The 13507-nt window shown below is 35.8% G+C and overlaps 1 protein-coding gene across 1 annotated transcript; it reads right to left on the bottom strand.

Moving 5' to 3' along the window:
- Positions 1-3075: 3075 nt before the first annotated feature.
- LOC141591363 (receptor-like serine/threonine-protein kinase SD1-8) lies at positions 3076-13429 on the bottom strand. Its single transcript, XM_074411678.1, has 7 exons — positions 12008-13429; positions 6712-6858; positions 6423-6631; positions 5688-5898; positions 5058-5295; positions 4412-4562; positions 3076-3618 (listed from the first exon to the last, which is right to left on the bottom strand). The coding sequence occupies exons 1-7, from the start codon at positions 13275-13277 to the stop codon at positions 3313-3315; spliced, it is 2532 nt and encodes an 843-aa protein (XP_074267779.1). The 5' UTR covers positions 13278-13429; the 3' UTR covers positions 3076-3312.
- Positions 13430-13507: the final 78 nt, after the last annotated feature.

Here is a 13507-nt window from a genome sequence, read left to right as displayed (position 1 = left end):
ACAAACAAAAATGTTACAATAATAACTTGAAAATGTAAACAAGGCTATCTATGGAATGTTTTTTTTTTTTTTTAATAAGTAATTTATTTAGGCCGCATTGCCGAGAGTACAAGTACCACATCACAGTAAAACAACAGAAAGAAACACAACAATACATAACATGCAAACATCAGTAAGCTAAGGAGACATAGTTTCCGAAACTTCAATGTTACACACTGACACACATATCAACCGCTTTCCATGGTGAACATCCGAATACTGAATCACATAGATGGAGGAGAGTCAGAAGAGCTCCCAATATTATTAAGCGAGTTACTAGTACCAGCCACACCATTCTGCGAGTTGCGCATCATTTCAGAAAACCAGGCCGGGAATCCAGTCTCATTAGTATTCATGGGGACCAAACCGTTCCCCTGGTGCATAAAACCCGGGTTAACCATACCTTCTCCGCCTCCAACCATGTTCTGGTGGAATAACGGAAAAGGCATTGGATTGATATTATTCATGCCCTCAGGCACCTCGGGCATGACAGGAGAAGCAGAATTCGTCATCATAAGGATATTGTTGATCTGATGATTAAGCTGCCTGTAATTAGTTTCGTTCAATCTAGCGAGATCCTGAAGATCCCAAATGGGTAAATCGGCAAAACTCTTGGTACTGTCAGCCGAATACTCATCCAAGGTATTGGAAAATCGCATTTCCTGGTTGTCAGCCTTTAACCTCTGCAATTGCTCTTTCGCCTTACTGATTCTTTCAGCAAGAAAATCCTCTTGGTTGAACATCTTTCTGGTTTGCTCTTCCTCAGGCAAATTGTTGAACTCAGTGATCATATTAGCGACCACTGAAGGTTCATTAGCAGGGAAGATGTCCGGTACTCCTTCAGTAGCAGGGTTATAGATGACAGCACAAGCCCTAACATCACAAAGGGTTGTGATTTCTGCCAGTTTCTTAAGGAGACCCTTCTTTCGCTTCTTGAAGGTCGCCTTCCTAGCCGCATCATCAACAATGTAATCAGTATTTCCTCTCCTCTTACCGCCTTTTGCAGCCATATCGTCTGCAAAAGTTTTTTTTTTTTTTTTGTTTTTTTTTTTGTGTTTTGATGTTTTTTGTATGGTTACCCCCAGTGATGCACCAGTATAAATACACAGCGAAAACGCGTGTGATGTGCAGTACAATTTGGCAGATCAGAATCCTCCCGATTTCTTTCTTACTATGATAATCTCGTTCCGATCTCCAGTCAATCTCCTATAAGACAGAGGTATCCGTCTTAACATTAAAACTGGTCAAATATCATTATACTTGGGCATATAGGACAATTTTTATTTATTTTTTGCCTTTTTTCTTATGCATTCTGTTTTTGTCTTATTCATACTATTTGACCTGTCTTAAACAAGAATTTGTGATCGTGTTCAGGCTGAAAGAAAAATACATTTATAAAATATATTTCAGAATGCTATACCAATTCTGGTCTGCAATAAAAGGTAGATTAGCATAATAGAATCATTACCATTTTTGAGTTACAAAATACATCACATTGATCACAAAGCCTGACTAGCAATCGACGTGTTCCGAATCTCCCTATCCTATCCATTGTCTGGGAGTAGGTGGGGGGACGAGAATTCCTAGGATATTTCGTAGTAGTTTCTATGACACTTGCACGCTATGTTACTCAGACTCGTTTAAAAACCTGAAGCTAATATTTTCAAAACTTCAAATAATGTAGAACAATGTAAAATTTACCAAGTTACGAGTTTCGACCACCCGTGCCAAAAACTGAAATTTAGGGAGCATTGTTGTGTTTTCTAATAAGAAATTTATTGGCATTAAAATTTCTATAAACGGTTCTCAACCGCGAATCTTGATGAAAAAACATAACATTCTCTGAATGATTTTCTTTACCTTATGTAACATTTACTGAAAATTGTTTTGTGCAAGATTATTAACTAAAACTCGAGTAACGGAAAATGAAGCATCTAATCATTTTATTTGCCAAAATCAGAGTTACTGAAAATGAATGCATCCAAACTTTTATTTGGCATGAATTCCTAGATTAGTATTCATAATCTAGTGTTTTGTCGGGACACGTAACCAAAGTGAAGTGTCGAAACACAGGTCTATACAAATCCATTTTTACTTGCATCACTGATTTCTCCTTCCTCAATGAGGATTGAGGAACAGAAGATTTGAAGTCAGAAATGCTGTCATCCTCGTAAAAAGGTGGTTGACCTGTTATACATAACTTGCAGGCTATCATGTATGTTTGGGGCTTACCCAGTACGGCAGTACATACCTAGGAAAAACTAAAAAGATACCGACTGTAGGTTCCCTTGTCATAAAGACAAAAACCTTGGGGTCTTGGGGGCAATATTGAGCTGAGAAAAAGGCAAATTTTTTTGGTGGGCTTAGTCTCTTACCCAACATCACAGAAAAGTTGGGCTTTCAATCAGGATTACCTAATTCGGTCAACCAGGCTGCGAATTAATTCGCGCGAATTAATTCGCGCGAATTACAAATTCGAATTACATCCAATTATGGTGTTTGGTTATAATTTTATCGAATTATGCTCAATTTTAAGCGAATTACGTATTGGTATTAGTCTCTTACCCAACCAGGCTTTCAACCAGGATTACCTAATTCCGTCAACCAGGCTGCGAACTAATTCGCGCGAATTACGAATTCGAATTACATCGAATTATGGTGTTTGGTTATAATTTTATCGAACTATTCTCAATTTTAAACGAATTGCGTATTGGTATTACGAATTCGAATCGGTCGTATTACGTATTAGGTAACCCTGCTTTAAATCATTAATTGGATCATAGTTGGACAAACAAAATGCCCTTTTGTGGGGCTTTTTTTCTCTTTTTCTTCTTATTTCTTTAGGGAATCACGATGATAAAGCATTTTTAGTTTTGACATTGACGTTATATTCCCCTTGTGTGAATACGGTCTATTAAAACCGTAATTGTTAATAGAACGAATGGAGTAACTTTGAATCTCCGAGTATGAATAACGCCTATTAAGATCGCAAATTTTAGAGAAATCGTCGAAAATTATATTCAATCCACATTCATCTTTGAGTAGCCAATGTAACAATCCTAAATTTTGCTATAAGAATATCAAATGTACACATTATACAATTGATGGCACTTGGTAGCTTTCACACAAAATTGCTTCCTATACCATTCCTCTTTTCCGTCACAGTCTCTGTCAGCGGTATTTTAATCAAAAGTAAACAAATGATCAGGACGGAGGGAGAACAACATCGAACATAAATTAGAGCTCATCATATACAAAATTAGAGCAATTTTTCTATCTAGCACTTAACATGGTAACTGTAACTTGATTTACTGTTTGGTCTTGTCGATCAGAGGAAGTATCTGTTTCATTCGGGTTCAATCCCATACAAAAACCCGGTACCTTAGGTCGAGGTAGTGATATCGATTCACTACTTAACATAAGTACCACGGATGCCATTGTCGGCCTATCTTCTGGTCTTTCTTGCACACATAGGAGACCGATTTGAAGGCATCGTAAAACTTCATCTATCGAGTATTGTTCTCCTATCGACCTGTCTACCATTTCCGTTCCATTTCCTTCTCTCCATTGCTTCCAACACTGCCAACATTATTCATTCTTGTTAGAATCGCGACATTTTAAATCACAACAAATTTTGCAAACTTCCCATAAGGGCGATTTTTGCTATGCTGATGCCCGTGACGGGATTTGAACGCAGGTTATGAGTACCACAACTCATCACCTATCTACTAAAAAGAATAGGTGATCTCAAAAATTTTCCCCGCCAAAATGCACATTTCTCAAATAAGGAAACTAATGATAATTAAGTACATTTACTAAATAGGGAAATTAATGATTACAATTTATTTCATTTAATTATTATCTTTTCATTAAAATTAATCTTTTATCAAATTATATTATTTTCACTAAATTCTAAACTATAATATTTTAATTAATTAGAATAAAATAAAATTGATATAAAACTATAAATTAGTAAATCTTTTATTGATAGTGTTATTAGATAATGACTTGACCCAATACCACGTATAAAAATAAAACTGTAAATGATTATTATTAGTTTCATGACAAAAAAAATTTGAGAAAAATTTATAAATTGAAATCATTAACTTTGTGGTATAAAAATATTTTCAATAAAATACATTTCGGCTTATTGCTCAATTCTCTTGATTAATTTTCAGTTCCATTTTTTTTTTTCTCAAAACAAAATTCAACATGAAAAATGTGAACAATTATGAGCTACATATTTTATAATATAGAAAACTCTATTTATCGTGCATGTGCACGGGGTCAAAACTAGTGACTTTACCAACTTAGTTGACATCTGTATCCTAATTAGTAACGTGATTACGAGAGAGTGATTTTGTAGACTTACGAATCCAAGAAGGTTTAGCTCATGATCCGAATTGTAAAATCCTCTGTTCTTGGTTCCAGTTAGTATCTCTAAGACTAGTACACCGAAACTAAAAACGTCTGATTTGATCGAGAAAACTCCGTCCATTGCATATTCAGGAGCCATGTACCCGCTGCAATTATTACAAAATTTCAGAGATTAATGTTAAAAGTTATGCCTTACCGGATCAGTAAGTAGGGCTGGCACCGGTCCAAAACCGGACCGGAACCGGAATCGACAAAAATCATTGACCGGAATCGGACCGGATTATAAAAATTTAGGTTCGGGACCGGACCTGAAAAATTCCGGTTCAAGACCGGACCAGACCGGAATTTGTCATTACATGCCCACTTTTTCCAATTCCGGTCCATTGGACCGGATCAGATCGGATTTAAAATATAAGTTTAAGGGAAAAAATGTAAATAACAATAATTTCGAGCATTCCGGTCCAAACCGGAAAATACCAGTCCCGGACAGAACCGAAAACCGGAATGTTAGAATATGGTGGACCGGAGACCGGAATTTTTAATACCGGTTCCGGTCCATTTTTCCGGTCCAGACCGAATTATGCCCACCCCTATCAATAAGCATATGAGAATTGACGGTATAAATAGATCAGGCAACTTACTATGTTCCGACTACTATCCTTGTGTTGCCTTCGGTTTCATCCCCTCCGAAAATCCTAGCCATACCAAAATCTGATATCTTCGGAGTCATATGTGCATCAAGCAATACGTTGCTAGCTTTCAAATCTCTATGAACGATTCTATATCGTGAATCTTGGTGAAGATACAGTAGTCCTCTCGCAATACCACTAATGATGTCGAATCTCGTTTGCCAATTAAGCAACGCGTTTCTTTCTTTATCTGCAAAGAATTACATCGGAGAACATTAAAATCATTAACATTTTGCATGAGACGTCACTACAAGAAAACACGACAAGGGCGACTAAAGAAAGCGACTGATTTCAGTCGCCCTTCTAAATTTAGCGACTGAGAACAGTCGCCCGCACTTGGTAGCAAGTTCTAGTCGCATTTGGCGACGGGTCATAGTCGCCAAAAATGGCGAATGTTAATTTTTTAAGCGGACGACTGAAAACGGTCACCAAATTGGCTCTTCTATCGCCAATTTGGCGACTGTTTTTGCCAATTGGTCGCCATATCACTTTTCCACCTGACCAATATTGGCGACCGTTTTCAGTTGCCAATTTGGCGACTGTTTTAAATCGTGCAGTAATCGCTAAAAATGAAAGACTCACGAAATAGAATCGAATCTAGGCTTCTATTTTCAAGGTACTCGTAAATGAGCATCTTCTCGTCCATTTCAACGCAACAACCAAGTAATCGAACAAGATTTCTGTGTTGAAGCTTCGCGATTAATCTCAGCTCGTTCTTGAATTCCTCTGCCCCTTGTCCTGATCCCTTTGACAACCTCTTGACTGCAACTTCTTGTCCATCTAGCATCACACCCTACATGTATTCAAAAAAGTCGCGTAAGACAATCTTATGCTAGGACGAGGTGAGGACTCGGGTTTGAGTGTAAACTTTTAGATTTACGGAAATTTTCCATGATACACCTTAATTTTGTCAAATTTTCCATGGTGCTTCTGTTTTTAAGAATCTACCTATGGTATCCTCGAGGTTCCATTTTTGTGCCCATGATACCCCTAATGTAATGTAAGTATGTAACGGTCGTTAAATGGAAGTTAAGTTTAATGATGTGTCAATAAATTAGTAATTAAAAATTATAGAAATTTCCCCTAGTATTCCTTAATTTTGTCAGATTTCTCATGGTACCCCTGTTTTTCATTTTTATTTCATATTTAATAATTTAACGGCCATTACATTAAGGGGTACCATGGGCACAAAATGGAACCTCAAGGGTATCATAGGCAGATTTTTCTTAAAAACAGGGGTACCATGGGAAATCTACAAAATTAAGGGGTGCCATGGAAAATTTCCGTTAAATTTAATTTCGAGAACACAAAATGTACCTTATACACGCGACCAAAACCACCTTGTCCGAGCTTGTTTGCCTCACAGAAGTTGTCAGTGGCAATAACCATGGAGTGAAAATCATATATAGGCAACTCAAGATCATCGACATCATTTGCTTCACTCGAATACTTTCTATTATTGTTATTGATCATGTGGCCACTAAAAGGAAGTTCTTGACTTCTTTCGCTTGCACCATCCCTTCCAACTGAAGCACATAACATATAATGTCAAAACCGCTACAAATAAGTTTTCACAAAATAGTATCAAGTTCTTGAATTATATTACCTCTAGGGAGTGGATTTCTTCCGTAATTTTTACGCTTCCTAACGATGAATGTAGTTAATCCGGCTAGGAGTATTGCGGTTGCTGTTGATATTCCGACAGCTAGAGCAATTTTCTTTGCCTGGTTAAAACCATTTGTTGATGAAGATCCTGTTATTTACCAAACAAGAGCAAGATTCAACACAAAACAAAATGATGTATGCATGCAATGGGGAGCCAGGATTTGAACTTAACTGGGGCGGTAAATTTCAGCGGGATGAAGGGATAATGATACAAGGGAACTCAAAAAAAGTGCGGAAATTTTAGCTAAAAGAATTTGAAAAAATTCATCGTCCAACGAGTGCAAGCGCCCCTGCTATCCCTCCCCTTACCCGCATGCATGAAATGACACATACATAACTTTGATTCTATGTTACATGATCCCTCACATGCCGACATACGACGTCCAACACTTGACACTCGGGCATAAGTATAATACTTGGACACCTCATTTTAAGTCAAGATATATTGATTTTTCATAAAATTAGTCGAGACTGATACTTGGACACACAATTACATACCCGTATCAGATACTTCTAGCGGAGTCGGAGTAATATAGCATATGAACAATGAAACTTTACAATCTCAAGGAGTAATATGAAATTAGTCAACTATCAATTGTCAACCATAAATTTTAACTCTTAACCTTCTGTAAAATGATGGAATTGTCAACTATTAGTTGTCAAACTTGAATTTTATAAAAATGAAAAGCTATTTGATCGTTCTCAAAAGTAACATTAGCCGTTTTAATAACGTTTTTTTTTTATTCTAATGACATAGTCAATGCAATAATATACGGAGTACGAGTTATTCTAATGACATAGCCAATGCACAATGTATTCTGCCAAGACATTGTAACTTGTGAATTTTCTCAATTTTTTTTTATAACAGTAGTTAAAGATTGATCATGCAACATGCTAAAATCTCTATTTTTCTCCATTTTTTTTACATGTCAGCCAACCTCAATTATTTTGGGATTAAGGCTTTACTAGTTTTAAACCCGTGCAAAATTGCAAGGGTATGTATTTGGGCTAGTATTAATGTTTTTAGATGTATATTTGTTTTTACATTTCTATTTTACTTATCTAGTTGGTCGATCTAAATCTACGATCTACATAATTTATGTTTAAATTTGTTAAAAACACGTGTTCACATACACTGGTTTATAAGGAAATAACGTAATCTACTCTTGTAAATAAAAATTGCATACATAAAAAACTTTACATCTGGATAAAAGAAATATAATCTAATATAATACACTTTAACATATGTATGTAATTCATTTGCGTTTTATGTTCGATCCCGTATATAAATGTTATTCCTTCTTGAAATTATGTAATTTAATTTTATTACTCCGTATTATTTAATTTTGTTTTCAAAATTATGTAATTCAATTTCATTTACTCGCACGCATTTGTAATTCATTCTGCGCATATGTTATTAATTTTAATTACACGGAATGTATAAAATTATTTCATAATATTAATTCATAGAATTTTTTCATAATATTATTTCATAGAATTTGTTGGAAGACGGAATTTATCGCATGTTTGAAAAGACGGAAATGTGAAGAAATAAATACATTCCACACTCATGGGTCCCACCATAACATAAATTTCTAAAAAAAAAAATTGCATTAATGGCGTGACACGCTGAGGATTGAGTATTGCCTTTTGTATTAATATAGATAAGATTGTTGTTGTTATTATTGTAAGATCCGCCACTATCTCTTACTGTAAATCCCGGATATATTAAAGCACAAAATCTCATTTGTGACGGCACGTATCCGTCACTTTGGAGTGACGAATACCATTTTCCCTCACAAATGACCCAAATAGAGGAGAGAGGGAAGCACATGGGGGTGTCCCCACCTTGTCCCTCCTATCCGTTTTGTGAGTGACATTATCCGTCATTTACTCCGATCCGTCTTTAGCAAGACTAATTGATATTAAAGGGATGGTGATATTTGAGCAACTAATACCTAGATAGTGATATTCCTACAATAACTCCACTCACACCATATGATTCAATCAATAGAACTAATGAACAATCAATTAGTTAGATAAAGAATATAATCCAATTTACATCAATTTCATTGTACTATTTCTTTTTTTTGTCCGATTTGTACTGTGAGGTCTGTGACACGTACTAGAATAGTACTTTTTAATTGTTTGGAAAAAAAAACATGTTAACGTTAAGTGTATGTAAAATATAATTTGGATTCTGTCCATTTCTTTTAAACGACTTAGATTATTTCTTAGAACGATCTAACCGGTTACCAGTAAAAGTAATGGATGGTGATGTGAAAGAGAAAAAATATATTCCATAATAAACCTTTTAGAGGTAATGGACAACTGGACAAGTAATGAGAGGAGCCTTGCTCCATGAAATTATAGGTCACCTTAGGGATGGTCGAAGATAAGGACCGGCCCGACCCGTCACCTTACCCGAGACGTGCCCGGGTCCAACATAAACTACCCGGCCCGCCCTCAGCCTGCCCCATCCCTGACCCACACTAGGTCCGCCCCCACCCACCCTTGATCGACCCTACTCCTGTTCCGGGACCACCTCAGCTAAGCTTGGCTCGGCCTGACTCTTGACCCGCCAGCCCGAGCCCACCCCATTGTTGACTAGTCCTATGTCACCTTAGTAAAAAGTAAAAGCACTGGTGAGGTCTCGAGTTCCCCGTAAACATGTCACATCCTACATCTTAATCATTTATTTAGCTTTTATACTCTTTGTGAATACTCCCTCTTATTCTATATTTTCTTCCCCTTTTCTTTTTGCACAAGAAATAAGTAAGTGAATTTGGACCACACAAAACATACTACCTTACATACCATTGAATTTGGGCCACAGGTATCATTCCAAAAAAAGGAAATAAGGAACAAAATCCGAATAACTGAATAAGAAAATAGGGAAAAAAAATATAGAACAGGAGGGAATAGTATTTTTAATGTAAATAAATAATTGTATAATAAACATCCATGTTGTTAGTTAAGTACTTGAGATTCTAGATTTGACATGCTAAGGAGTAAATCTCATAAGAATGTGTCTCATAACTATAATAATAATAATAACTAAAGAAATAATGATAATATAATTATGATGTGGTTTCATATAAAAACTAATAGTTAATTGTAAGGAGTATTATCAGCAGTAATTTTTTTTTGCCTCAATTTAGTTTTATTAAAAAAAAACTAAAATTGTAAATAAAGGTTGCTAAAATTAAATTGCGACGCACAATCATAGTAGCAAAAGCAAATTTTATTTAAAGTGTGGCACAAGAGCAATAAATGAATTGAGAAATTTTTGAACATTTTCATTTCTAGCTTAAAAATTAATATTATACCAAGTTAGTTGACAAAAATCGATCAGAAAATAGAAGTTCTACTTTCTAGTGACGACTAAGTTAATTGAAATTTGTATTTGCGAAGGTGTGAATATGAGAAAAAGGATTACGCATCTGAGGTAGTACCTCAGACCTTGTAGTTTTCGAGCATATACACATTTTTTCTGAGCATATTACCATTTATAAATATAGTTTTTGAGCAATATTATATTTTTTTAGTGTAATATTTTAGTAAATGTGCTCAAAAACTTTTACTAAAGCAGAACTCAAAAACCTTAAAATAAAACTCAAAAAATAAACAATAAGAGGTACTACCTCAAATGTATAGTCTATGAACTATGTGAATATCCATATATCCAGTACACCGTATATAACTTCGTAGTAAACATGGTCACATTATATGAGCTTATATTTATATAAACATGACTTTACCAATAGTTTACATGTCATTGTCAAATTAAAATTTAATCACTAATGACCAAATAAAGTCCATAATGCAAATGATTAAATCTCCTGAAAATGAGATTAAGAAAGGCATAAAAGGGCATGCATATTGTATAAAATAGATCGTTGGCCGAACCCACACCTAACCGTGGTCATAATCGTCGGCTAATTGGTGTTCTTAAGAGCATATATTCTTTATTTGAACATACATTTGGACATTTGGTGACCAAGTTATGTGTAAAGCCCTCAATTAAAACAAGTTAGTCCAACAAAAGTAGCTCTAAATAGTAAATACTTCTTGTTTTTTCTAGGGTCTTTATTTTCATGTAAGGTCCCCATCAATATTCTAGAAATAATAATGTCTTAATTGGATCACAAATCACAATCTAGTTCAAATCTTTTGCTTGTTTTAGAGAAACAACTAGACGGATCGGGGAGACCCTGGGACGGGCAGGGCTGGGCTGAACGCGGTCTATCTTGAACCGACCTTTGGAGGTAGGGTGCGTTGGCCGAGCCGAGCCGAGCCGGTCCCAGGGTAGACAGACCCTGAACCGGCCCTTAGGCGGGTCATGGGCGGGCCATTCCTAGGGTAGACAGACACTGAATCGGCCCTTAGGCGGGCCAATGGTCTGGTCCAATTTTTTTATTTTTTTTAGTCTTTGAGCGGATTTGTAGGTTGCTTAGACTTGGGATTAAGGACCCTGACCCGACCCGATCAAGTGCACAGGTCTAGCCGGACATGTAGCTGATAAGCAGACCCTAGAAGGCGAGAAGCGAGCTAGGTCGACCCATTCAGTTGGCCACCTCTACTTTACTCATAACAGATGTTGAATTTGTACGAACTACGACGTTTATTTTTCTGTATTTTATAAACGCGAAATTTAAAACAACACAAAACAATCAGTTACTCTTGCTTCAGATCAAAATGTGACCCCTATAGACAAATAAGTTACTGTAAATTGTAACACTAATAGTACCATTGTGGTTTACATTTAACCATAAAATGATCATATATGCGCGTTTGAAGCTTTAGACGAACAGTAGCCGTTTGAAACAAGAATTTACGCAAAATAATTGTTGATGGCTAGGGTTGCAATCAAAATACACGTTATACTCCTCCTACGTGGGGTTCCACAACTACATTATAAGAAGACTTTTTAAGCATGCTAACTAACGGATAATACCTACCTAACATACAAATAACAAAATTCCTTCTCTAAATAAACAACATGCATGTTTTTTTCTTATGCCTATAAAATACCAACATATAATAGTTACAACTTACCAACTTCATATCTAGTTTGTTATTCATCGTGTTCAAACACATCCTAGTTTCATATTTAGTGGCAGAGCCAAGATTTATAGATAGTGTCAAAAAATTTCAGAGGACGAACAAGTAATGTTATAAATTAAACTGAAAAAAGTTCGAAAATATAACTAAAAACTGGCTAAAAGTGCACATACCTAAATCGGCTGCAGATAACCTCATGTAAAGTGTTTGTCCACCATCGACATAATCCCGCATATCAGTCAAATTATCGGTCCAAATAACACAACCAGACCCGACACCTCTAACAAATTCGAAATTTGCATACGCCGTACAACTACAATTCCTCTTGCATAAATTCCCACATTGTTTAAGACTCAAGGATGCATCAACAAAAGCCGTAGAAGTTTCAGGCAATTTCATATTATACAATGGTAAAAACCCGTCACTCTGGCAATCCAATTCCGTCTCCCTAATGCACCCACTCGACCCGTCTCTCAATTTCCAAGCATTAGAGTTCTTAGGCTTGAACCCTTGTGGACATTCACAAACAAACAATGCACTAACATTGCACACACTATAAGGTCCACAAACCCTATAATAATCACATTGATCTTTCCTAGCATACCAAAAATTGCTCCATTGGTTCATATCCGGGACCCACGTCCACCTTTGTAAATACCCGTCAAAAGTTACCACTAACCGTGATTTTACCCTATCATCAGGTGGTAACTCAAATGTATAATAAACCTCATCTGGACCAATATAAAAAGTAAAATTAAAACCCTGGTCACCCGATTTCATTTCGGGTACACCACTAAACCGTTGCCCGACCCAGGGCCCACTCCGATAAATAATCTTATCACCATTTTTCATATAAATCTCCGGGTCACCATGATAATCCAGATCAAAAGTAAAATTCCCTACACCAGGATTATCTGGCCCTTGCCACGACGACAAAAGCAGGTCCAAACCCGTTTTGAGATTCCACCCGAGTTTTTGACCCGGAATTAGAGTATCCGTTGGATTATCAAAACTTTGCCAAATAACATTATCCAGGTTCGAATCCTCCTCCTCCCTAACGACCAAATTACCCGAATCCAACAGCTGAATAACCGGGTTTACGGCTTCCGATACATGAGTTTGCCATCTTATAAAAGACTCACCATCGTACAACTCAATATTTGATTGATTTCCGAGTTTTAAAAAGCTCATTTCACTTAAACATGGAGAATCTCTGTTTGCAACCCAAACAATTACATTTTCTGAAGGTATATCTTTATACCAAATTCCAATATAATAATTTTTGGGATTTCCTCTATGAAAAAAACCCAGTTCAAATTTGCCACCAGCTGAAATTAATGTTTGATTAATTGTTAAAAAATCAGATTTTGTTAGTGTATCAATTGATGTTACAAAAACAGAGGAAAAACAGAGTATAATGATTGAAATTAATGGAATTTTCATTATAAATTGTATTTTTTGATGAATTTTGGAAGGAATTAGTTGAATAAATAATGGGTTTTTGTTGGATTGTTGAGAAATTTCATTTTGTAAGAGAAATTGGAAGTTGATTAGTTTACGAAAGAGGGAGAAAGTAGAAAGTGCTAAAAAACCTGACTTTCAATTTATGTGTTTTGAAATAGTAGTTTTTATGATGTCTTTTTCATGTTTAATTTAATTATTTTGAAATTTTT

The sequence above is a fragment of the Silene latifolia genome, chromosome 7, assembly GCF_048544455.1.
Source record: "Silene latifolia isolate original U9 population chromosome 7, ASM4854445v1, whole genome shotgun sequence".
Classification (NCBI taxonomy): domain Eukaryota; kingdom Viridiplantae; phylum Streptophyta; class Magnoliopsida; order Caryophyllales; family Caryophyllaceae; genus Silene; species Silene latifolia.
The sequence above is the reverse complement of the archived record's forward strand: the minus strand, read 5'-3'. Positions and strand labels throughout refer to the sequence as shown.